Source organism: Girardinichthys multiradiatus, chromosome Y (genome assembly GCF_021462225.1).
Source record: "Girardinichthys multiradiatus isolate DD_20200921_A chromosome Y, DD_fGirMul_XY1, whole genome shotgun sequence".
Classification (NCBI taxonomy): Eukaryota; Metazoa; Chordata; class Actinopteri; order Cyprinodontiformes; family Goodeidae; genus Girardinichthys; species Girardinichthys multiradiatus.
The window spans coordinates 26,967,678-26,994,817 of NC_061818.1; the positions used below are offsets into that span (position 1 = coordinate 26,967,678).

At 40.2% G+C, this 27,140-nt stretch overlaps 1 protein-coding gene and 1 pseudogene across 1 annotated transcript; one reads left to right on the forward strand and one right to left on the reverse strand.

The window, feature by feature from the left end:
* Positions 1 to 309: 309 nt before the first annotated feature.
* LOC124865015 (zinc-binding protein A33) lies at positions 310 to 20,304 on the reverse strand. The gene is made up of 6 exons (XM_047360000.1): positions 19,244 to 20,304; positions 19,002 to 19,097; positions 18,680 to 18,910; positions 2,699 to 2,721; positions 2,498 to 2,616; positions 310 to 2,400 (listed from the first exon to the last, which is right to left on the reverse strand). Exons 1-6 carry the CDS (start codon positions 19,634 to 19,636, stop codon positions 1,862 to 1,864), a joined length of 1,401 nt encoding a protein of 466 aa, XP_047215956.1. The 5' UTR covers positions 19,637 to 20,304; the 3' UTR covers positions 310 to 1,861.
* Positions 20,305 to 25,600: 5,296 nt separating this feature from the next.
* On the forward strand, positions 25,601 to 27,042 carry LOC124865016 (annotated as a pseudogene).
* The last annotated feature ends 98 nt before the right edge of the window (positions 27,043 to 27,140 follow it).

The window sequence follows — 27,140 nt, forward strand, 5'->3', positions numbered from 1 at the left end:
CAGTGTTTCTTCCAATCATGTACAACCCAGGGGAAAATAAAAGAACAAATCAGTCAAAATCTTCACACAGCACCTTTAAAACTGGTGACAAAGACAACGAGACGGCAACAAAATTATATGGAGGGGCAAATAGGCGTCACAGTATTTTCTATTACTGGCTTATGGGCAAAAAGAAAATCTAAACTACTACCCAATCTTCTAAAAAACATAACAAAAACTAACACTACATACATATTTTAACACTTGGTTCAGCTTGTGCTCCTGCTTAAAACTAGATCAGGAGCCTGTTCATGATGCTTCAAAAAAAGATTTGTTTGGAATTTTTAATTAAAGAACCACCATTTTATTTTATTGTCATGTTTTAAAATAACGAAAAAACATCAAACATTTACAGAGACAATGAATACATTTTCTTTATTGAAGCGTCAAATGATGTTAAAACCTGATTATTTTGCAAATTGATAACAAAACAAGTCTTGTACTTTTAGTGTCATTCAGTTCTAGAAAGTCTATTCAATTGTTGCATGAAAACACAGAAAAACAGCCAAAAATATTCTATTAAAAATAAAATATTGCTTAGTCTTTTTTACAGTTATCTCCTTTTAAATCAAAAGATCAACTTGCAGCTCTGGAGGTGCAGGTCTTGGACCCCTGAACTAAACACACAAATCTCTTTATTCAGTAATTTCAGTGTTCATTTCGACCAAATTAGCACTCTGTGTTGTTTACCACAGTCAGAACAGCTTGAACACAGATAGTGAGATGGTACAAGAAAAATGTAAACTGCTAACATACCTGTTTGAACCGTCAAAAAAAATGTTTCTTTGGATTTTATTGGATTTTATGAAAGTGAAGTAAGTAAAACTTTGTTTATGTAGCACCTTTCAAAACATAGATCACAAAGTGCTTTTGAAGCAGTTGTAAAAATATGAGTTTTTAGTTGCTATTTAGGCAGCTCAACAGAGTCTACGGGCCTAGATTATAGGGAAAGAGTTCCACAGCCTTGGGGCTGCTGTTGAGAAGGTCCTGTGACCACCTTCACTTTGTGACAGACCAACACAGAGTAGTGCATACTTTGTGAAGTGAAAGAAAAATCTTGATACTCAGTGCTGCTTTCATTTTTTCTTTTTTTTTTTTGGAAATAAAATTTAAAAAGTATATTGTGGATTTGTATTCAGCCGAATTTACTCTGAAATCCTCCGGTTAAAAAACCTGTCCAAAACCAATTCCACAGGGGCCACAACAAACCTGTAGAAAGAGGTAGTCTGGCTACATGTGGCAGAAAGATAACACTGCACGTGACTCTGACCACACAATGCTCACAGTAAAACATGGCGGCAGCACCATGCTGTGGGAATGATTTTCTTCAGCAGGGATCAGAAATCTGTTTGAGGTGAAGGTTTGATCTACAGCAGCTGTAACTGCAGGGACAGGTGGTTCCACAAAGCAATGACTCTGGGGGACTAAGTATAAATGCATGCCACACTATTCAGATTTTATTAATCAATTAAATCTTTTAAAAACATCTCCTTTTCCTTCCACTTTACAAATATGCACCATTTGAAATCCCAGTAAAATACACTAATGGGGAGATGTGGACAAAGCTGAAGAAGTATAAATACTTTTGCAAAGTGCTGCTTGTATTTGATTTGGGAGGAGGACTTTTATGCGATGCCTAATGGCAAAGTTTGTTTTTATATTAAGATTCTTTGGATTTAAGATCTTATTGGGTTTGATCCAAAAGCTAGATGTCTTGTGCTTAAATGCCCCAGAATGGTGTTCAGACTTTTGGAACATGAAGGCAGACTTTTGGCAGGAATTTTGTTTTGGCAGATCAGAAAAACAAAACAAAAAAACTCCATTATTGCTGCAGCACTGTGATAAGTACCTTCTCTGGCAGTATTCTCAGAGGGTGACTGTTCTGTGTATAAAAATATGGTAATAAAGGCTCTGTGAATGTCTGTGAAAAGGCATACAGGAGCAAGTTGTCCACAGGGTCAAAAAAGGATACTGTTCCCTTGTTGTAATCCAGATGGACTTTGACCCGTTCAGGCTTACTTGAAACTGTCAGCAGGGTGGGTGGTGAGCTCATGGCCCTGAGCTCTCCGTCCCGGACGCACAAAGTCCAGAAGCCATTTTCGGGCCGAGCTGAAACCTCAGCGTTCCTCGACACAGACAATGAGGCCACACCCAAGAGCCAGTCTTGATTACTTCCCGTTTCCACAACCCAATGGTGGCTTCCTGAGCCGAGCGAGGTCATGCCTACCACCTCTGCGCTCACATGGAAGCGCTCTGGGTTGTCAGGGCAACAACTGGGCTGCTTTGAGTAGTGGAGGGAAGTGAGGTCATCAGATAGGACGAGGCATGGGTGTGCTGTGCTTGGGTCTAAAGTTACAGAAGCTAAAAAGCATAAAATTTGCCAAAGAGTGATAATGATTAATAAATTGTGGTTTGGGGTGGATAATTCTTCTATGATACAGTTATTAAATATACTTACTGTAGTCAACATTGTCCAATATTTTCTCCCAGACTCTGTATTTCAGGTTGGAGAGGTGTTTCGTCACATCTATCAGTGAGCCGGACATGTCATCTAAACCATCCAGTATGTCTCTATCCCTGTGATTAAAACAGAGTATTAATTACAATATAATGTGTCAAATGAATGGATCAGACCAGCTTTAAAATATTACCAAGCTACCTGTCCTGATTGGCTTTAAAATTCTGAAAGAAAGAAAGAAAACAGCATTAAGGTTAGGTCCGTTTTTAATCCTCAATGGTACTGTTGAATTGTACAGCAGAGAATTTAAGTGCACCCTTTCATCAAACATTTTGACAGGTGGGCGGGACTTCCGGTGAGGGCGGGACTTCCGTTGGGGGCCATGTGGGCGCCATGTGGGCAGGAAGTCACGTGGTCAAGCAGGGGGGTGTGTCCAAGGGGCGTAACAGTGGATGTTGATTGGTTGTTGTCATTAGGGGCGATACCTTAAATGAGTCAATTAAAACACAGGGGTGTGTTTAAGGGTGTTACGGGGAAGGCCTTAAATGAGCTAATTAAAAAACACAGGGGTGTGTTTAAGGGTGTTATTAATAATCTGTATGTTTTTTCAGGCGTTAATACATCTAAAAAACAAAAAAAAAAAGAGATGCATCCTTTTATATTTTAAAGGTATAATCAACTTAATGTTGACCTATCACATGAAATCCTAATAAAGGAACTGTGTAACCTGACAGAATTGTAAGTTAATTTTGCTTTATAGCAGGACCTATTTGTTGAATATATGAGCCAGTCTAAATCCATTCAAAATAGAAAAGACCTAAAAAAGTAAATAAAAAAATTGTGCTTCACTACATCGATGGAACGAGAAAAACCTTCAGCTTCTGCGTCAACATACTGGAAAAGCAGCTGAAAATAGGTAAGACGAATATCAGATTAACAGAAAAAAAAAAAGAACATCAGTATACTGTTTCCAAGTTACAAATTGACTCTAGCAATGATGTGTTTGTTTTTGAATCATGAGAGACTCCATTTTAGGAAAAAGGAATGATAATTTTAGTTACCTGTAGCTTTTCTAAAACATTTACTTTTTCATCTTAGAGTTACAGGGTTACAACTGTTAGGGGCGATGTCAGGAAGGGGCAGTTACGTCTGTTCATTAGATAACATATCACCTTTGAACTCAAGAAGGGTTTTGGTCTTAAAAACATAGTCTTTGCAGTTGAGATAACACTGTCATGTTCTGGTATAAATACTGTGTGTAAATGTTGGGGCTCTGTTTCATTGGTTAACCTCAGTGTCAGGGTCTTCAAATGCTGAATGTCTTTGAACCATAACACTTGTTACATTGAAAATACCAGTACTGACAAGAAAAAATGTCGGTAAATATTTCAGGAAATCCGGAAATTGTGGCTTCTACTTCTGATAATTCACAAAAGCACAATGACATCTTAAAACGTAAGTAAGTAAGTAAGTATTCATTTTTAAGAAATCATTAAATGCATGGGAATGTTCTCAGATTTTGTTTATATATATTGTTTATATATATATATATATTTGTTTCTTTGTCATAGAACCCACCGCTGATGACCTTGATGATTTCATCTTGACACAATCAGATTATGGTAAGTAAATGTTAAATGCAATAAAATATATATATATATATATATTATAGTTAACCCTTGACAATGTTTCAATTTATAGATTTGATGAGAGAGGTAAACCCGAATGATCAAGTTGGAAGGTTCAGTGGCTGGAATCGACAGTCAAAATTAAGAAGGCGAATTATTTCCAAACAAGAGAAACCCCCAACAACAACTGAACTTTCTTTTAACACAGAAATTAAAACTGATTCTTTGAATACCCCCCCGTCAATTATCATCATTTCCCCTGAAGACACACCGGATAAGTTACCAGCACCACCAGAAAGTAAGTAAGTCCTAAGAACTATCTATTTTTTCTTTGAGAGTGAATGTATTTTAAACCTCAGATAAAAAACTGTTTACAGATTCGACTGAGAGCTCTGTGGAAGACACAGCTGTCGAGCAGCAGCAGCAGCAGGGTAGAAAAAATAAATAAAAATTAAATAAAAACAATATATATGTATTTTAAGCATAGTTCAATAAAATGTCATATAAACCTGTTTACAGATACATCCAAAGATGCCACATTGAATCCGCCCACCAGAAGGTCGCTTTTCAAAGATCAAGACAGCTTTCAGCAGAACGGCACAGTTTCAGTCCAACAAGAAGTGAAATCTGGAGGTTTTACCGCAAAGAATCGGAGTAAGATTAAAAAAATAACTTGTGTATTTTAAAAACTATTTTTCGTTTTATTTATGAACGCTGTGCTGCGCAGCGTAAGATAACTTTTATTGTCTTCTGTTTTTACAGAATATTTAACCCCGGCCAAAAGACAGCGACTCTCTGCGCTACAAAGCAGAGCAACGCTAGTGAGTGGATTAATGAACGGTACGTTTTAATTCATACATACATACTGAATTAATTTGAATTCCTTTGTCTTTTTTCCAGCTTTAATGTGATTATTTCAATATATATATATATATTTATTATCTATTTATTTATTTTTTGTTCATTCTCCTTACAGAGGTAACGTTGATGGTTGAACAGATTGGCCACAGAAACGGACAGCGCAGGAAGACACTCTCTACAGCCTCACGGCATCTTCGTAATAAGGCCTCATCGTTAACGCTTCTGGCAGCATGTCAGATTCTGTTAAAGAAGCATTTTGGTGACATCAAGGTGATTTTAAACTGAACAGATCACTGTGTTTTTTTTTTTTGTTTTTTGTTTTTTTCTGTAGGTTAGTTTTATTTTATTTTGTTTCTTATGTTCATAGAAATGGATAACCGAATCAGACTTGCCCTGGATGAAATAAGAAATTTAGTTAATGAACTTAACGAAATCCCCGTTAATGCAGAAGTAACAGATAACATCGTTTTAAATGCATCTCCTGCTAACAGTGAAAATGTAATAAATGAACATCAGCACGGTGACGTTTTAAACGTAATCAATCAGGCTCTTTCCGATTTAAACAGCGAACCGTCTCCACACAGCAGCATTGAGGAAAATGATCCACCTGACACTCATCAGAATACTTCTACGTCACACTCCGCAGATCATCACGGGGGTCATTTCAATACGGACGTAGCAGTTAGTTCTGATCAAATAATCAGACTTGCCCTGGATGAAATAAGAAATTTAGTTAATGAACTTAACAAAATCCCCGTTAATGCAGAAGTAACAGATAACATCGTTTTAAATGCATCTCCTGCTAACAGTGAAAATTTAATAAATGAACATCAGCACGGTGACGTTTTAAACGTAATCAATCAGGCTCTTTCCGTTTTGAACAGCGCACCGTCTCCACACAGCAGCATTGAGGAAAATGATCCACCTGACAGTCATCAGAATCCTTCTACGTCACACTCCGCAGATCATCACGGGGGTAATTTCAATACGGACGTAGCAGTTAGTTCTGATCAAATAGAGCGAGATCCTCCAGCTGTGGTTGAACGTGAACATTTTAATAACCATGAAAGAAGGAGACCTTTTACCATACCGCCGCCCTGTCCAAGTAACGTTCCAGATTTAGCAGCATTCTATACAGACATCATGCGTATTATCATTGAATTAGCCCACGCTGCGAGATCGTTAACCAGACGTAACGACGTTGTGCAGCTGGAATTAGTGGGTGAAAATCTCAATCGTCACATCACATTTACTGTTACAGATGATGGAAATATGATCCTGCCTGCTTTCGAAAACTTCCTCGACGATTTAGTACAATCGAATGCAAATATGCCTGTAGATAATAACATGGAATTTGTTCTTCAGGTTGTTAATGACCCAGCAGGAGGTTCTAAGCGTAAAGCTGCAGGAACGTTAGACTGTGAACTGTTTAATAAGAAAATGCGTCATTTGTATATTATAAACAATACCGGTAATCAGTTATGTTTTGCAATCAGCCTCGCACACGTCTCTGATCCTGAGCTCACGGATCACCGTGCTGTAGAACTGGGGAGGAGATGGCAGCATCAGGCAGGCCTTGACGAGCAAACAGCAGTTACTTTTAGTGATATTGGTAAATTTGAAACCATTCTGAAGAGAAAAATTGTAGTGTTTCACAGAACCACAGGCTCTACTGCTCTGTGTAAATTTGAGACCAGTTTCCCTGATCGTTCAAACCCTCTGTTTTTGCTGTTATTTCAAGGTCATTACTACGGGATAAAAAATCTCAAAGGTTTTATGGGGTGCAGATATATTTGTAATTACTGTTACGCCAGCTATCAGAATGCAAATACACACCATTGTGAAGGTTATTGTCCAGTGTGTCAAACATATAAATGTATGCAAGAGATTAGCAATCCTGTAAGCTGTGCAGGCTGTCAAAGAATCTGTCGTAATTCTTCATGTTTCAGCAGACACAGGGAACCGCGCATCAGAAATAGTGCTGAAAGGCCTATGAGTGACTGTGAGTTGGTAAAACTGTGTAAAGTATGCAAACGGATATACGTTATTCCAATCAGTAAACCGAATAAACCACACGTGTGTAATGTAAAATGCAGTATTTGCGGTGAAAATGTACCCCCCAGCCTAGACATTACATGCGATGATCATAAGTGTTACATTCTGCCTTGCAGTGCAATTAATCAGCTTGATGATAAACTGATTTTTTATGATTTCGAATGCCTCGTCAATGAGAGCGGCGTGCATACCCCCTTTCTGGTCTGTGCTAAAACGTTGAAAGGTGATGAATGGTACGCTTATGGACTGAATTGCACCCAAAAATTTCTCCTGCATTTCAGGAGGCCAATGTACAAAGGTTACACCTTAATAGCGCACAATGCGCGGGGGTACGATGGTTACCTGATTCTCACAGCAATGCTGCAGTTAGGGATTAAACCACATATCGTCATGGTAGGGAGTAAACTTCTCTGTTTAACCGACCCTGATTACAGGTTAAAATACATTGATAGCCTGTCCTTCATGTGCATGAAGCTTAGTGCCATGCCGAAAGCGTTAGGCTTTACCGATCAAAGCAAGGGTTTTTTTCCCCACCTATTTTCCTCTGAACAACATCTCCAGTATGTAGGGGCTTTTCCTCCTCCATCCTGCTACGCTGTAGAACGCATGAGTCTTCAAGAACAACAGGTGTTTAGCAGCTGGTACAGAGAAGCAAGCAAAGAGGTCTTTGACTTTAAGAAAGAAGCTATTCGTTATTGTAAAAATGACGTTGAAATTCTTTTTCAAGGATGCTTAAAATTCAGAGACGAGTTCTTTAAGGAGACAAGTGTGGATCCGTTTAAAAGTATCACAATAGCATCAGCCTGCATGAAGGTTTTTGTAACCAATTTCCTTCCTCCTCAAACCTTAGCCATTCCATCACCTCTGGACTACAGACGTAGCAGTAAAACGTTCTCCAGCGCGTCCATTCAATGGCTCGGCTGGATTGCAGACAGCAGAGCCATATTTATCGAGCATGCATTAAATAGGGGTGAAAAGAAAATCGGGCCATATTCAGTGGATGGGTATGCAGAGATTAACGGTGTCAAAGTTGCGTTTGAATTTCACGGCTGTTTTTTCCACGGCTGTAAAAAGTGTTACATGCCTCATGACAAGTGTCCGTTGAGAGGGGTCGCATTTGAACAGTTTTACGCAGCCACTGTTGAGAGAAGCAAGGTGTTACAAACTATGTACGGCCTTCGTCTCGAAGTCATATGGGAGCATGAGTGGATTGAAATGAAAAAATCAGACCCAGGGGTGATCAGCTTTCTTGAGAAAGTTAATGCACCCGAACCGCTATCCCCCCGGGATGCGCTGTATGGTGGACGCACCTGTCCTATGAAGTTGAGGTACACAGCGGAACCGGATGAAACTGTACACTATGTGGATTACACATCTCTGTACCCTTATGTAAACGCCAACTGCGTTTTCCCCCTCGGACACCCCACCATCATTTACAAAGATTTTGATGACCCCAGCAGCTACTTCGGTATAATCAAAGCTGTGGTCTACCCACCACGTAACCTGTTGTTCCCTGTTTTACCTTACAGAACATCCCAAGGTAAACTTGTGTTCACTCTCTGCCGCACATGCGCTGAATTAAATTACCAGTCAGGTCCCTGCATGCATAATGATCAGTACAGAGCTCTGACGGGAGTTTGGACGAGTGTAGAACTCTGTAAAGCGTTGGAGTGTAGTTATCGTCTTGCTAAAATCACAGAGGTGTGGCATTTTGAAAAGAGAAGTGATACAATCTTTAAAGGTTACATTCATTGCTTTTTAAAGGGTAAGCAGGAGGCTTCAGGCTATCTGTCTGAAGCAGTGGATCAGGAGAGTAAGTCAAAGTATATAAGCGACTACAAACTGCATCAGGGCATCCAATTAGACCCTGAGAAAATCGAGATGAATCCTGCCAAAAGGCAGGTTGCAAAATTGTGTTTAAACAGTTTTTGGGGGAAATTTGCGCAAATAAGTGATCTGTCTCAGACCACAGTCATCACTAATCCTGAAGACTTTTTCAGCTTCATGTTCTCGAGTAAATACAGGGTTAACTATTTTCATTTTTTCAACCCTGAAATGTGTGTAGTGCAGTGGAACTACAGCAAACGTGTCATATATCCACCAAGTAAGACAAATAATGTGTTTATAGCAGCATTCACCACCGCTTATGCACGTTTAAAACTTCTCAGCAGCATGGAGAAGTTACAGGACAGATTGATTTATATTGACACGGACAGTTTGATTTATGTGACAAAAAGTGGTGAAACTCCTCTGGAATTGGGGAATTATCTGGGTGATCTTACTGACGAGTTAGATGGTGACAGCATTTCGGAGTTTGCATTGACAGGACCCAAGAGTTATGCATACCAGACCAAAAACTGTAAAAATGTAATGATACGTGCTAAAGGCATCACTCAGACGCATGAATGCAGCGAGAGGGTCAATTTTGACAGCATCAAAGGGCTGGTCGAGGGCTACTTACAGGGGTCAAGTGAGGGTGTCATTGAAATCCCCCAGCACACGATCAGGAGGGATAAAAAGAGATTCCGTTTGACAAACGCGACATTTCTTAAAAAGTTTCGACTGGTGTATGATAAGAGACGTCTTTTTTCTGACGGGACAACTCTGCCTTTCGGTTATTAGAGTTGAAGAAGAAATAAAATAAAAAGTCACATGGATTTACAGGAGATTGATTTTGATCCTAGATTTAGAGTCCCTTTCTCATGTATGATAGTTGGACCCAGCGGCTGCGGGAAAACTTTCTTTGTAAAAAGTATTTTACAAAACTGTAATCATGTCATGGATATTGTTCCAGAAAATATTGTATGGATTTACACATCTTTTCAACCCATGTATGCTGAATTGCAGAAGATGAATAAAAATATTACCTTTGTGGAAGGATTGCCTCATTCTTTTGAAGATGAAAACCTGTTTCCTCCTGATCAGAATCATCTGATTATTCTAGACGATGTTATTGCTCAAGCCTCAGATGATGAAAACGTGATGAAGGTCTTTACCCAGTTTCGTCACCATCGTAATATGAGTGTTATGATGTTGACTCAGAATGTTTTTCATCAGGGGAAGTTCAGTCGCACTATTAGTTTGAACTGTAATTATATGGTGTTGTTTAAGAACCCGAGAGATAAGCTGCAGCTGAATATACTGGCCCGCCAAATGTTTCCATCTCAAAAGGGTCTCTTCTTGGAGAGTTTTGAAGACACAACGAGAGAAGCTCATGGATATTTAATCATCGATTTTACGCCTACCTGCCCAGAACATTTCAGACTGAGAACGGGGATACTTCCTCAGCAGTGGCCTGCTGTGTACGTACCCAGAACAAAGTAAGTCATCATGTCAGCGCGTATAAAAAGGAATTTACCATTATTCAGAGCTTTGTACCAGGCCTGTCCACAGAAACGTAAAGATATTCTCGCACACTGCTCTCCCGGCTTTATTCAGGCTCTGTGCGAGATTGCACTGAATATCCTAAAAGGTAACATTAAACTATCACCCTCTCAACACCGACAATTGAAGAAACAAAGAAATATCATCAGATTGTTGGGTGATAAAAGAACCGGGATAAAAACTAAACAGTTGGCTCTCAAAAAGCAACGAGGTGGTTTTATTCTGCCCATCTTAACGGCTCTTGCACCCTTGATCGGTGATCTAGTGGGTGGAATCATCAGGAGATAATGTCTCTCAGAACATCGCAGAAGATGTTTCTCATTTCACCTCATCAATTCAAGCGTCTGACCCAGTCAGACACGTCCATCAGACAGACGGCGGAGGAGAATTTGGATGCTGAAATGAGAGCGATATTAAACGAGCCGGGTTTGACTTCTTATGAAAAAATCAAGAGATACGATGCTCTTCTCCAGTGGTATCTGACTTTACTTAAGCAAGGTGTCAAAGAAGAAAAACAGCGGGTCAGTTTAACACTGCAGCGTGACACAGAGGTTCCTGAACATGAGCGGTCCCAAGAAAAACAAGGCCCAGGGCAGGACGAGGCCCCTAAGGATCAGGTTCTTACGGAAGTACTGAAAAGCCTTCCTAAACACAATCGTAAAAATGACGAGAACATTTTGAAGAAATTATCCGAAAGAAGTGAGAGTTGGACTTCGCGAGGTGAATTTGTATTTAAAGGAAATGTTATAAAAGGGTCCCACATGATTGATTTGTTGAAAAATCTCATGCTTCCGTTTAAAAAATCTGGAGCATCACAAACCCGAGGATGGTCTGATTTTCTACACTCCATGTCAGAAGTAAACATACCTATATCTTCAGTCATTAACCCTTATGCTCGTGAAGAATATAGACGTTTCAAAACAGAGGGTACATCGATTGAAAATGGGGATACACCCCCCAGCATTAAGCAAAGAAAAAGAAGAAGAAGGCAGATAACTCATTCTCCCTACTGGTCGAGATCTGAGCTGGAAGATCCAAAACATGCTGATGGGAGATCAAAAAGGTCTCTTCGTAAGACGACACTACCACCCCGATGGATTACATTTTCACCATAAACCGTTATAAGAAAAATGAAACATGTAGTCTATTTCTTTTATTCAATAAAATATTTATTGATTATATTTTTCAAGTCTAACTTCGTTCTCTACTTCACACACTAACATATGATATTATTACACAAATATTAAATCATAAGAAGAAAAAAAAAAAAAAACAAACAATGAAAAAAAAAATAAGACATTTTAAATTCCATAACAATCCAGAAACATCTCCAAAGAGCATGTTCCGTGAGTATAAAATGTACAACTTTGATTAATGACACATTTCTGATATTTTTTCACAAAGTTAGATACCATTAAATCATTCTTAATCACATCTCCGGTGTATTTCGACAACACTTGCTGCATTGATAATCCGCACGCTCTATGACATAGATAAAAAATGCAATGGTGACCGCACACAGTGGACAGAGTGTTTTGAAGCTGATTATTATGATACAATATTTTTGAGGATCTGTCTTCTAAAAATGTTACGATGCTTGACGGGTAGAACTCGAAATCCGGAGAGAATCCATAAGAGTCAAAAAAGCTGGATTGACCATTCTCATCCAAAGTCAGAGCTAGCCAGTGTTCTCCAGGCATGTGTGAAGGATGTGTATTCACGATAAAGTAGGCCGGCCCTGGGAATTTGTCAGCTAGCAGCGGCAGCTGGTCGCACGGCCACACACCGCAAAACAAATCTCCCAGCAGATGACGCATCAGGCTCTCAATTTCATGATAATTCATGCCTGATTAGATTAATAATAATCCACCAGCACACGCCTCTTTGAATCAATCTCTAAAATAGAGTCATAACAAGCGTAGATGATCAGCGTGGTGGTATATGGCAACGGGTTTCTGAAGCGCATTTCCAATCTTAAATTCCCACTGGAAACTGGAGATAGAGCATCTGTGTCCTCACCCGGGTTAAGATTAAATGTGAATAGAGAGTATCCTTGATTAAATTCCTGACGTGTTATACTCAGTGGAAGATCTTTTAGATGTCGTCCTGTAGCCGTAAACAAGTTGTAATACTCTCTCACTGAATGACCTTGGTTAAAATTTGGCTGGAAGGCTTTAGCAGGAATTTGTCTGCCATCCTTACACAAAGCTAAATATTCCATATCAAAATGATTAAAGTCAAACGGATTGAGATTGCGTGTTCCTGTAAAAGCGTCATGATCCAGTAAGGCAATCACCACATACTTGGGAAAGATGCCTAAGAAAAGATTCTCTTGGTTGCATACCCTTGAATTTTCAGGGATGGAATATGTTTTTACATTCACACGTGAAAGTGGATACAGAGCATTTGCCTTCATTAAAGCTGAAGCGTGCCCCAGTCGTACAGCTGGAGAGACAGTAACTTTTTTGATAAAAAGAGATGCTCCTAATATCCTGAGTTTGTAAGTGGAGTCTCTTGCGGCCATGAGACAAAAGGCATCGTTGGCTCTTGTAAGTTTAATTTTAAGGTCAACAGAGTTTAAAAGAAGTCTCTCGCAGAAAAATATGTCTGCATGCAGGGGGCCTAGGAGATGTACCTCCCTGGAATTTGCCGTAAAGCCTGCTCTGCTGTTAAGACCTTGGTTAGGGCCGTTAGTTGTAACAATAGAGTTCAGAGCACCTGCAGTGTCTTTATAAAAAAGACCGGAGCTAAACTGGGTTTATAAAGAATCCTGAGAAAAGTTTAACAATGTCTCAATCATGGCTCTATATGGATGTGTAGCGCTGGATTGTGAAATCATTCGATCTCCGAGAGTGACGTCACACTGACTGAAGATGGTGTTTAACGGGTAGTTGATGAGCCCTACAGGTGCATCATCTGGCAGGTTTGTTCCATTCTCGTTAGTAATTTTCACTCTGAGATGCAACAGCGTATCGTTGAGATCCAGATACTTTTCTCCGTCTCCCGGAATGAAAAACTCGATCGGCCCTCCATCAGTGATTGCTGATAAAGGCTGGATCTCGGTGTAAATTTTATCTTCGATCGATAGCATCGGGGCAGAAAATAAGTCCAACTCTGCCAGCGTGCACTCTGATGATTTGTTATGTAAAAGAGCCATTATTTAAATATATCAAAACTTGCGGATGACTTCCTTCCTCTTCGTTTGTCAGCTGCGACTGATCTCCTTTTTCGGGTTTGTCGTTGTTTTTTAACCGTCCTTAAACGATCACCAGGGGGTCTTGTTCTGGGTCTTTTGGATAAAACCATAATTCCTGAACCTTCTTGACCGTCGGTGTGTGTGGAACCACTCATTTTACTCACGGCTCTACCGATGACATCCGAAGCGATATTTGATGCAGCCGTTTTAAGATGGGGTTTTGCAATTGCAAATCCTTTTTTAACCAGAGGGGATACGAAGCGGAATAATTTTGAAAATAATGATCCAATTCCACGTCCGTATATGACCGGGGCCCCATAAAACCCTGGCAGATTACCGCCTGATTGACTTACATAGTAATTTACAAAGCGATTTGGATCACGTCTCAGACTTAGATGTGCCATGTTCTCTCTTGCCTGCTTGATGCAGTGTTGAATGACCAGCGTAATATGAATGATAACCAATCAATCTTAGAGGTTATATACATATCTCTGGAATAGTTTATACAAATAAAATTTATCTCAGGCTACGTTGTGATATCACCGGTCTGAAGTGTAGTCTTATGATGGTCTTTCCATACACGAAATTTACAGGAACGTTTTGGTCCGATTTAATTTCTATATTGATATTTTCAATATGTCTTCTGGAGACTGGAAGGTAGTGGGCGGGGTTAAACGTCTGAGTAATCATATCACTGAATGTGCCTTGTACTTTGACGGTCCGCAGTAAAGGTGCAAAAGTGTCGCCTACTATTTGTGGGCTGACCACGTCGCTGTAACAGTATAGGTGATAGAAACCAGCCTTTATATCCGCCGGAAAAGGAGCCAGTTTTGGTTCAGAAACATGAATCCATTCCCCTGGTTTCACGCCCATCATATAAGCTAGAGTGCTGAAGAAGCGTATTTCATACGGACTATTTGCTTGAAATGCAAATCTCTTTTGAACTTTGCTGAATTTAATGCGTAAACCCGATTTCAATTTTTTGAAAAACATTTCCATCTCTGTCTCGAGTTGAACAACGCTGTTATAGTAGCCACTTCTGATCCTTTGCGTATTGATCTCCACATCACCAACCTTCCTCCATTCAAAGTAGGCATCATAATCCGGTAAATTATGCCATGTATGAGGGTATGAAATCTCGGCTAATGCAACCATCCATTGGCCTTCTAAATCAATATGTTGAGCTAAATTTACACGGAAACTTGAACTGGTATTATTTTTAAACACTTCCATGCTAGCATTAGATGGAAGAGTAACGTAAAAGCCATCATCCTCTACCTGACGGTTCATGATGCTGTGTCAACTGTGAGGTTTAGTGCAAACCTTTTTTATACATTTCGAAGTTCATCAAACTTGATCCAACTGTTGAATTTCTCAGGCCAGTTTTTCCAGCTTACAAAAACCTGTTTGACTCCCTTGACCGTACGTCGTTTTAATATTTTTTCCACTTGATACATCTTGTCGTTAAATATTTTTACTTTTTGAAGTTCCTCAGGGTAAAAGGAACCCTCGATAGGTTCTCCATCCAAATCTTTGAGTTTGTATACAGGAGGAGATCGGGGTATCCGGTCATAGACTGTAAACACTTCATCCGTAAAACTCTGTTCGTATTTTTTGTCAAACACTCCACGGACCTTGGATATTCTGACAAGATCCCCTTGTTTAAACGTTGTCACTGAGTCCTTGCAATATCTGTTGGACTTGACATCATACAGATTCTGAAACACTTGAAAGGCATTTTCTGGGGTCACTTCCATAGGGCTCATTTTAATGCTGGAGTGGTAGGAATGGTTGTAGCTTCTAGCTAGGTTTTGCAGTACATCGACGTACCGCCGGGTATTGTTAGCTGTAAAATATCTCCACATCCTTGTTTTTAATGTGCGGTTAAATCTCTCGACCACTGAAGCTTTTGCTTCACTCGCTGTGGCAAAATGTTCAATACCGTGTTTCTCCATTAAAACTTTAAATTTCTTGTTAAAAAATTATTTACCGGCATCAGTCTGAAGTTTTTTGGGGATCTGACTTTCTGTAAAAACTGATTCAAATGCCTTTACCACCTCAGCGGCTGTTTTCCTCTTCAAAACTCGTACATACGCCCTTTTTGAAAAGATGTCAATGACTGTTAATAAATAATTATAACCATCATTTTCCATGGCCAGAGCTTGCATGTCACAGAGATCAGCCTGGAACTGCCTCAATGGTCTGGTGACAAAAACTCTGTTTCTCGGGAACTTTATTCTTGCAGGTTTATGTAGAGTATAGGTGTCTTCTCCTGATAAAAAATATTTAACTTTTTCAACCGCAACCTTCTTTCCCGTTTCACCTTGCATAACCCTCCTCAGCCTATCTACACCCCCAAAACTTCCCGGATTTGAAGGGCTATAATATACTTTCTTCATCAGCCGTCTTCCTGCCATCTCTGCCTTATGCTCACTCTGCCGATTACTTGTTAAATAATGAGAAAAAACACACAGGAGGGTAGATTTATCCTTTTTTTTTTTTTTTTTTTTATTTTATTTATTTAATATAAACAAAAAACAACCAGAAAACAAAATCAGATAAAATGCAGATGAATTCAAACACTACTAGCTTTTTAAACAACACTTTTGGGAAAGGTTACTATGTTCCTACTTTAATTGTATTTAATAGTAAAAAGAAAAAAGAAGAAAAATTATATAATGCAGATTAACTAAAGTACTGGAATACTAAAAAAAAAAATGATACAACAACAAGTCATCAAACATGTGAGATCAGTTTGTCAGTCCATAGCACTCTGAAACAGAGTTAAGTTGTTTGAGATGTTTCTCATCGACCATGCGATCATAAACGTGCGCTATTGCACTGTGGATGCCTTGTACCGATTTCAGTTCATATAAAACCGTCTTGGCAATCGTCTTCACTCTGAAGTCATCCGCTTGTATGCTTCGAAGTACCAGAAGATTCTGAATAGCAGGAATGAGTTTGGGGGTTACGAGTCGTCGTACGATGCGTTGAAAGTTGACTTGGTAATAATCCTCCCCCAGTACCTCCAGGCAATGGTGTTGACGCTGGCTTGGGTGGTTCGTTATACATCCATAGCAGGTTTCTCTGAGATAGTTCAAAGAGGTTATGTTGAATAAATGAAGTATCGCTGTTTTCACCGTATTGATGAGGGTGGTTGAGAACCAACCGTCAATTTCGTCCTCCTGGTTACTCTCATCCTCTGCTGAAAGCTGAGGGTCCTCCATCGGTTCCAGGGTTTGTGTAGGGGCTTCGGTAGAGGGTGAGTAGCCGGTGGCTACCTCCTCCTCCACGACCACCTTCATGTCTTCAGGCAGGACATTCGCGTCTACAGACTCAGCCATGAATAGCGGTGATGGTGAGCAGAGGTCTGGAGAAAGCGGTAGATATTTCATGTTGTATCCTGTAGGTGATGCAGGACTGTAGTGGTTCTCTGAGAATGAGGATGTTGAGGTGGATGGTGAGAAGAGGTCAGGGGAAGGCGGATGGTATGGTCCAATGTTGAAGCTTTCATCGTGCTCAGGAGAGAAGTGGATCTCTGCTCGGTGGTTGTAGAGATCCCTGTATGGTGTCGGTCCACTCATTCTCATGATACGATTCTCAGTGTCTGTGAGCTTGCAGTTATCCCCCCGTATATATATCATAGGAAGGGGCGTGTCCTCAGAAGAGGGTTCGTTCTAAACGTAAAACAGGAAACGTCAGCGTTTTTTTCACTGACATGACATCGATCCAACTTCGTGACTTTTGGAAAAGGTCGGAAAGACGATGTCCAATTTCACTCATCTTCTCTGCCCAAGCTTCAAACGGCAGAGCCAGCATTGTCTTGAATACGCCGCAGTCTTGATTGAAAGCCTCCAACACAAACAGATCTGAGGGACTCGTCCGGTTGTTCCTGCGTCTGCTTGCCCGAAAAGACCAGCGGCCATTTGCTGTGGTTTTTGACCCCCACACTGCGCTAAAGAGAGGTTCTCTCTCAACTATTTCAACATCGGATGGTATATGAAACATTCTCGCCCGTTTTACAGGTCGAGGAGACAGTTCATTTTCTTCTTCTTCCTCCCTCTCCTGCCTTGAGACTGTTTCAGGGCTATCATTAAGGTGCGGGATTGCAAGCTTTAACACAGCCCAGTCGCTGTGGGTGAGTGTACACAGAGCCAGTGATCCATTAAATACCTCATCTTGATCCAATTGATACAGGCAAAGCTCTCCTATTTCATACATGAAAATATAACCCCAGCTGCCAACCAGGCCATATGGCTCCAAAGACCATTCTTCCTGCAGAGTCTTGAACGGGGGTCTTTGTACCCTGCAGATGTAGTATGTTGATTTCTTAGGAGCATTCAATTCACGGGATGAATACTGGTAGACGGTCACTGGGGTTTCGCACAGAACTGACATACCTCTTGGCCGAACCGAGGTCTGATTTTCAACCATGGTTGTTGAAGTTGATTTTGGATCCTCATCATCGGTAGAGTATGTCACGACGGGAATTCCGATAGGTATCTCCGTTGAGGAAGTATATGATGCAGTTGCTTGTTCATCATCATCATCTTGGCACGCGTTGCGTTTCTCCTCCGCTTGACGATAAACTCTCTTAACTCTAGCCATTGTTGAACGGGTGTTCTTTTTTTTCCAACGAATGCTGCATGTAAAGTGCAGAGTTTTATCTCTGTATTTAAAGTAAACACTAAGGCACGCCCTATTGTTTTCATTGGGTTATTCAAGGTTTAACGATGCTTACAAACACACCCCCTCTATTTTTAATTGGTGCTGATGCCAAACAGTTTCCGATAATACCATATTTGTCTTGTTCTATTTATAACAAACACACCCCTGTGTTTTAATTGACTCATTTAAGGTATTGCCCCTAATGACGACAACCAATCAGCATCCACTGTTACGCCCCCTTGGACACACCACCTGCTTGACCACGTGACCTCCTGCCCACATGGCGCCCATATGGCCCCCACCGGAAATCCCGCCCTCACCGGAAGTCCCACCCACCTGTCAAAAAGTTTGATGAAAGGGTGTACTTAAATTCTCTCTTACAGCTCGCACCTTTAATAGAATTATGTCATCTTCTTTTAGCTGTGTCTCAATGGCAGACATGGTTTCAGTGACAGAAAGCATTTCTGTTGAAAGTTTATTCATTGTTTCTTTGATTGCTACAACCTTCTCTTCTTCCTCCTTCTTCACAGCTTCAGTTCTGGCAGATTCTTCATCACAGAGGGCTCGATGTAGCAGTTCAAACTGGCTTTTGATCCGTCTTTGAGTTTCCAGTGACTGACTCTGTCAGGAGATTATCAGAAACATGTTTTAATGGTTTTTTTTTCTTCTTCTCTATAGCAATAATTATTGCTTCTGTTGTACCATGCATTACCTTAATGTGTGTGAACATGTCACCAGAGGTTCTGTACATTCCTTTGAGGTTTTCCATTTTGCTTTGCAAACTTTTCAGTGCAAACTCAAGTTTTTTCTAGAAGTCAAACATATCTAATCAGTAGAAATTATGAGGTGTTTTCGCTCTCATCGCTTTCTCTGACACTATAGCTGAAAATCAAGACTGACTAGTAGAACCGCATGCCATCTTCGGTTCTCAAAGAGGGTGTTTACTTTTCTTACCTTGCAATAAAGAAGTGCCTCTTCAACAGGGGAACAGTCGTGGTTTTTGTGGAGTTTGGAAGCCTGGCACACCACACAGATGGGCTGTTCATCAGCCAGACAAAAGAGCTTCAACTTCTCCCCATGCAAGTTGCACCTCACCTGTTCCTCCAGGGAATTTAGCCTCCTCACCTGCTGGAGAGCCTCACAGAGATTTTTCAGTGCCAAATTGGATGGAGGAGGGGATTTAGATCCTTTCCTTCTGCAAACCGGACATTCCCGTATCCTAGTGTCCCAGCATTGCTTCAGACAGCTCCTGCAGAAGCTGTGGCTGCATGACAGCAGAACAGGGTCCCTGAAGATGTCACAGCACACTGGACATGTCAGATCCTCCTCTGGGAGAGACATGATCATTACCTTGTATATGATAAACGCTCAGATCATAAAAGAAAAGTCTTCCTGCGTGGGTTCCTCTGTCAGTGGTAACAACACATCTCCTGTTAAAGTCTCAGGGTGCAGTAACTGCAAGCTGATCCATTGTTCATAATGAGAAGAGGCAAATGCTCCTGAGTTTCCTATGCATGGCTTCTGTGGGTGTAACATCAGTCATGCAGCAGTGCTAGAAAAGCCCCGAATGTAGCATAGCTGACAAACAGGAAATAAAGCCTCATTGGTCACTTGGGAAGGAACTTAAAACTGGTTGGTGACTCTCCACGAGGCTGGAATGTGATCTTTCAAGACATCTTTCAAGAATATTTCATTGGTGCTGTGTTGACAGCTCAAAGCTGCACAACAACAAGTGTCTTTAAAAAACTAGAGTCTTAATAATTTACTTTGACAGGGAGAGATATAAATAGCACAAGTATTTTAATGTATCAGTGAATTTAGTGACTGTAGCATTGCTGTCAAACTCCCTCTCAGGCCCAGACTGTGGCCTCATTCATTTAGCAGGTGAACTCAGAAACTAACTGAAATTTGAAATCTTGACAACACGAAGATACACAGTGGCTCTCAAAAGTGTACAACCCCTTGGTAAAACCCCAGGTTTTTGTGATGTAAAAAATGAAACCACAAATAAAACGTCTCCCACCTTTAATTTAAAATATATCCTATATAATTCAACTTAAAGTAAAGTTATTTATTTTGGGGAAACCATTGATATTAAATAAACAACATAAAATAAATAGAATTTTGAAGCAGCTTTTGATTATAGCAGTGTAACATGTTTTGTCGAAAGGTTCTCCAAATCTATCAAAGGGGAGGACGTCTTGTCAACTATGGCAGGCTGTTGTAGCATAAAATTTGGCTCCGTCTGACTATCTGCAATTACATTCAGGATATCTAAAAAAAAAGGGGTTTGACGAGTCACATGTACATTTTGACCATATGGAATGCCAATTGAAGATATCTGCATTTACTAGTAGGAATATTTCAAGATATCTTCGATCACATTTTGACAGGTCAAAATGCCTTTTAAGATATTCCAAAATGGTATGGAGTGGATTCATCATTTGAAGGGTCAAAAAGCCATAATTACAATTAAAGATATTTTATACTTAATTATGAATAGTCAAAGTGACGTTTTTAGACATCTGAATTACGGGTAAGATCCCTTGTGCTGCCACTCAGCTGTCCAAACTATTGCCTGCAGAATTTTAGATGGTTGCAATGGCGCTGGCTGTTTCGGAAAAAAATGTCCAAAAATATGGGACAATATGCGAAGTACACGAACTTTGTCTACTTGAAGACACATTATATCTTTCTGTCACTACAGTATACTGCGAGTGAAGGAGGTACTGTAGCTTTTTCATACAGGAACATGTCCTTAAAGAGGATGTTATGCCAAAAGTTACACTATTAATGTTTTAGAGGAGTTGGCGGTGATAAAAAATGGCCATGAAATCTTAAAGTCAGCCTTTAAAGATAACTCACATGTACGAAATGTCTATTTACTGAGGTATCTTTTGCTGTTAAAACCTGCATGTTCTGTTAAAATAAAACAAACAGCTGCAGCACTAAAAATCATTGTCTTATAAAATGTCTTATAAACTTGCTACCAAAATGACAAGTAAATCTGGGACATTTTGACTAGACAGAGTAATTATTCAAGATATTCAAGTAATATGATAGTTTAAGAAATCTAAAATACAAAGGCCATCTAGACAAAAAATGTTCAAGATATCTCCACATTTTCAAAGAAATTTTGACTAGTTAAAAAAACAGTTGTGGATATCTCTTAGTTTTGCAGAGTCATTATTTGCTTTCAAGATAATTTAATTTGCACTAGTCGAATCTGAGTTTCAGATATCTAAAAATACATTTAAGATATCTTGAATAATGAGGTCATTTAAGATATTCCTTATTGGAATTATGACTAGTCAGAACATAAAGTGAGATAACTCATATTTACTTGACTTATGACTACTTGACTCGTCATAATTTAAGTGTTGATATCTGAAATATACATCTCAGATAGTAATCTATTGCAGATATCTTGAATTGGAGCCTGCATAAAATGTCATGCTAAGTTTGATGTCATTTATACTAGTCAGAATGAAATTAGAGATATCTCAAAATGGTATTTGGCCATCAAAATATAATTAGAAATATCTTAATTACCTAATATGCCTAGTTATAAATCAATTTCAGATATCTGGAATGTAACTGTGGTAAAGCCAATTTTATATGAAACCGGCCTGATTTTCCCCATTTTAATTTTCTTAAGATAAGACCAAACATATTGTGAATATGGAAGTATACTTGGCATAACTTTAACTGAGAAATGATTTCCATCTTCTTCTTTTCAGCTCTTTGGAATGTAGATTGATGCATATTTTCATTTACCATGACAAAAAGTTCCATCTAAAGCAAATTCAAACTATGTTTTACTACACAATATGGTGTTGTTTTGCTGATTTGCTGTTTTCATATCAAGCAAACAATTTTAGAATTGTGGCCTAGAAATGTAAGTGTAATTTCATCAGACCATAAGATATTCCCCCACAAAGTTTTTGAATATTTTTGCCAAGCCTGATTGTTTTCTTTGAATCTCTTCTTCAAATTAAAGGTGGAAAAGGATTTCAAATTATGTGATCTATTTTTTTACATCACAAAAGCTATGAATTTTAACAAGAATATGTACTTTTGAGATCCACTATATTGCAGATTTTATTTTAATGATACCATTTGTCGGAGTCTTGGTCCTGATGTTCTTTTTTTTTTTTAGGTGATCCTTCTTTAGTCTTTTTTAAGACTGCAACTCAAGAAAGGTTGGTGGAAGCCAGAAATAGATTAAAGACATTGAGCATTCAGTTTGAAACTGTTTGTTAGAAGTGAGGATGCATTTTCAGTAATTTTGTGTTTTATTTTAGAGTGAGTTAATTTATAGGCTGGTGCTAAATTTTGAATCCAAATTCAGTATCTTGAATTAGTGTTAAATGCCATGAGTGTAACATCTAATTTCCTAATAATAATTAAAATTCTTGTACCAGACCATGACAGCCTAATTGTCAGGCCTGAAAACCATATACACAACACATGTGTGGTACTTCAACAGCTTCTTAAGTACTTTTGAGCATAATGCATCATTGTCATACTCATATCAACTTGTTTAGGCAACATTTCTTTAATTTTTGTGCAAGTCAAATGTCAAATATTTTCTGTGTCATCTGGTAACTGAGTTGCTAAGCAAAATAAGCAATTAAAAGCAATTAAAGTGTAGTTTTGATCTGACTGAAAGGGAACCAACAGGAAAATGTTCTGCATCAATATCATCTGATGAATGGGTTCCTGTGGTTGCACATCAACATGCCAAAGTTGCACCCTGTATGTCACCAAGAAACTCTTGATGCTTTGAAATAACAATGCTGTTAAAAATGCATGTTTTAATTATGTTTACCCATTTTGTCTCATTTCATGCCAAGTACGAGTAGCCGATCATGACTCCCACAGTCTCAGCGCATGCCCAGTGTGTGCATGTCTGTGTGTCGCCGGTATGGGGTCAGCCGGGCCGTGAGAGAATCTAACAGAGAGGAGTGATGCAGCTCCTCGTATGGTATCCGCCATTTCCACGGGGTTTTAGCTCCTCCCCCCGTGTCTCCTCCAGTCTTTGGTTGCCATGGCGATGACGTTAGGTTGCACCACTGTTTCAGGCCAGTAGTATGGAAGCAAATCGTTACCATATTTCAAATGAAAAAGCATTTTCAGGAATGCTTTTTCATTTTAAGAATGTGGCTGCATTGTTTGACTCATAAATAAAATTAGTTATCAATAATCCTATTTGCATTTTAATTTTCTTCTTCAAGACTGCTCATTCTTTCACTTAATTAAAATGAAAAAGAAAAAGACATTTGAGATTTATTTTTTAAAATATGCCCCAGCAAATAGATACCAAAATTCAACTTGAAATGTAAAATTTGAAAATGAAAAAGCATTTCCAGAAATGCTTTTTCATTTTAAGAATGTGGCTGCGTTATTTGACCCATAAATAAAATTAGTAATCAATCATCCTATTTGCATTTGCATTTTCTTCTTCATGACTGCACATTTTATGCCATAATCAAAAAGAAAACAAAGCAGACATTGCTTTTTCGTTTTTGTGGTCTGCCCGCAAAGTCCTGCCCAGAACTTGAAAACGAAAAAGCATTCTGAGCGGCGGGCGCAGAAGAGTGACGTCAGCAGCCGCTCTTCCTCAGCTCTCTGCTGACCGAGCTACCCATCTTGTTCGATAGGGGGCGCTGTGCACGTCTGCATTGCATTACATTGCAAACGTGCCGAGAAATTGATTGAATTGCAGCAGGGCCGAGCTCAATTTGTGGCAGTGGCAGGCAGAACTGGTAGTTCCGGTAGCAGGCTGTGGCATCCTCGTGGCAGCCTTATGGCCTGGAACTTCCAGCGTGTTTTTAAGCATTTATTTATAATTTTCTGTGAGTGACAATTCAGAATAGCCGCTCGTGCTCTATAATAAACCGGCTGTTTGTGCAAGAAATCTTCGTCATCCTTTCAACACGTAACACAAACACATAGTGCTATTTATTTTCCATGTCAAGTAAATACAATCACCTTATGTTATGGGTCTAAAGCTGTTTATTAAATAATAATCAATAATGAAATCATTATTTAAAGGTAACAGGCTATAACAACAATGACAACCCATTTGCCGATAATCAGCATCAGCTTCCACAAAAACAGCGGCAACCGCATTGGCAAGCTTTTACGGCCAGTCTGGCACCTTCTGGCATCCTCACGGAATCCCGTGCCACCCTGCAGCAGACTGTGGCAGTTCCGGTGGCAAGCTGTGGCGGAACTACCAGTTCTGTCTGCCACTGCCACAAATTGAGCTCGGCTCTGCTGCAATTCAATCAATTTCTCGGTACGTTTGCAATGTAATGCAATGCAGACGTGCACAGCGCCTCCTACCGAACAAGATGGGTAGCTCGGTCAGCAGGGAGCTGAGGAAGAGCGGCTGCTGACGTCACTCTGCTGCGCCCGCCGCTCGGAATGCTTTTTCGTTTTTGAGTTCTGGGCACTACTTTGCGGGCAGACCACGAAAACGAAAAAGCAATGTCTGCTTTGTTTTCTTTTTGATTATGGTATAAAATGTGCAGTTGTGAAGAAAAAAATGCAAATAGGATGATTGATTACTAATTTTATTTATGGGTCAAATAATGCAGCCACATTCTTTCTGGAAATGCTTTTTCATTTTCAAATTTTACATTTCAAGTTGAATTTTGGTATCTATTTGCTGGGGTACATTTTGAAAAATAAATCTCAAATGTCTTTTTGATTTTAATTAAGTGAAAGAATGAGCAGTCTTGAAGAAGAAAATTAAAATGCAAATAGGATTATTGATTACTAATTTCCTTTATGAGTCAAACAATGCAGCCACATTCTTAAAATGAAAAAGCATTTCTGAAAATGTTTTTTCATTTGAAATATGGTAACGATTTGCTTCCATACGTGTGTGGTAGTGAGACCTTATTGTCGATGAAGGAGCACCCTCCCCTCCCCCCTCTTCTCTGGCCTATTCTCATCAAAACAATTTCTGTCCAATGTCTTCTGCTTGACCAATTATAATCAGACTTTTGTAAGTCTAAACATTAGATTAAATATATATTGGATTTCTTTTATATAATATGCACTGCAACTGTTTCTTATCAGGTCGCTCCCATCTGCTTGTTTACTAATGAGAAAGCGTTTCAGAGTGAAGCTTTGCTCTTTTGACCTGTTTTTACTAATTTAGGTGCTTTTCATAAACCTATATTTCTGCAAATACATATTTGTTTATGTATACTTTTCATACCAATAGGTAAAAGTCTGAAATAAAGTCTACTTGTTGTTTTTACCTCAGAATTGACTCACCCTACCTGTTTTTTTCAACAGTTCTGGGAGGTGATCAGCGATGAGCACGGCATTGATCCCACTGGTTCCTACCATGGAGACAGCGACCTGCAGCTAGACAGGATCAGCGTTTACTACAATGAGGCAACAGGTAGGCTACAGATCCAGTTGCAACAATGATATATTATAACAACTTCAGGGTTTTAGTCATTTTTGCCTCTTTTCAGGTGGAAAATATGTGCCCCGCGCCATCCTGGGGGATCTGGAGCCCGGTACAATGGATTCAGTCAGATCTGGTCCATTTGGTCAAATCTTGAGGCCTGACAACTTCGTTTTTGGTATGTTTCATTAATTTGATGTGAATCAGCTGTTTTTCATCTTCTTTGTGGATCATTAATAAACTGGAACGTTATGACCTACAGGTCAAAGTGGAGCTGGGAACAACTGGGCTAAGGGTCACTACACAGAGGGAGCCGAGCTGGTGGATTCGGTCCTGGATGTGGTTCGGAAAGAGGCAGAGAGCTGCGATTGCCTCCAGGGCTTCCAGCTCACTCACTCGCTGGGTGGAGGTACTGGATCTGGGATGGGCACCCTGCTCATCAGCAAGATTCGTGAGGAGTACCACGATCGCATCATGAACACCTTCAGCGTGGCGCCTTCTCCCAAAATGTCCGACATGGTGGTGGAGCCCTAGAACGCCACTCTCTCCGTCCACCAGCTGGTAGAGAACACAGATGAGACATATTGCATTGACAATCAAGCCCTATATGACATCTGCTTCCGCACACTTAAACTCACCACTCCTACCTACGGAGATCTCAACTACTTGGTGTCAGCCACAATGAGCGGGGTGACCACCTGCCTGCGTTTCCCTGGCCAGCTCAATGCTGATCTCCGTAAACTTGCTGTCAACATGGTGCCATTCCCTCGTTTGCACTTCTTCATGCCAGGGTTTGCCCCCCTCACCAGCAGGGGCAGCCAGCAGTACCGTTCGCTGTCAGTGCCTGAGCTCACCCAGCAGATGTTTGATGCCAAGAATATGATGGCCGCCTGCGACCCGCGTCACGGCCGCTACCTCACCGTCGCCGCCGTCTTCAGGGGCCGCATGTCCATGAAGGAGGTGGATGAGCAGATGTTGAACGTGCAGAGCAAGAACAGCAGCTACTTCGTGGAGTGGATCCCCAACAATGTGAAGACCGCTGTCTGTGACATCCCACCGCGTGGTCTTAAAATGGCCGCCACTTTCATCGGTAACAGCAACGCCATCCAGGAGCTGTTCAAACGCGTCTCAGAGCAATTCACCGCCATGTTTCGCCGCAAGGCGTTCCTCCACTGGTACACCGGATGAGTGGATGGATGAAATGGAGTTCACAGAGGCCAAGAGCAACATGAACGATCTGGTGTCCGAATACCAGCAGTACCAGGACGCCACCGAGGAGGAGGGCGAGTTCGAGGAGGAGGGAGAGGAGGAAGTCGCATAAAATAACCTCATTGAATACAGCTGCCATACCTCATTTCACGCACCCCATCCCCCAACCCTTTTCCTCGTTACCCCTTCTCTTCTGAAATGGAAAGGTTC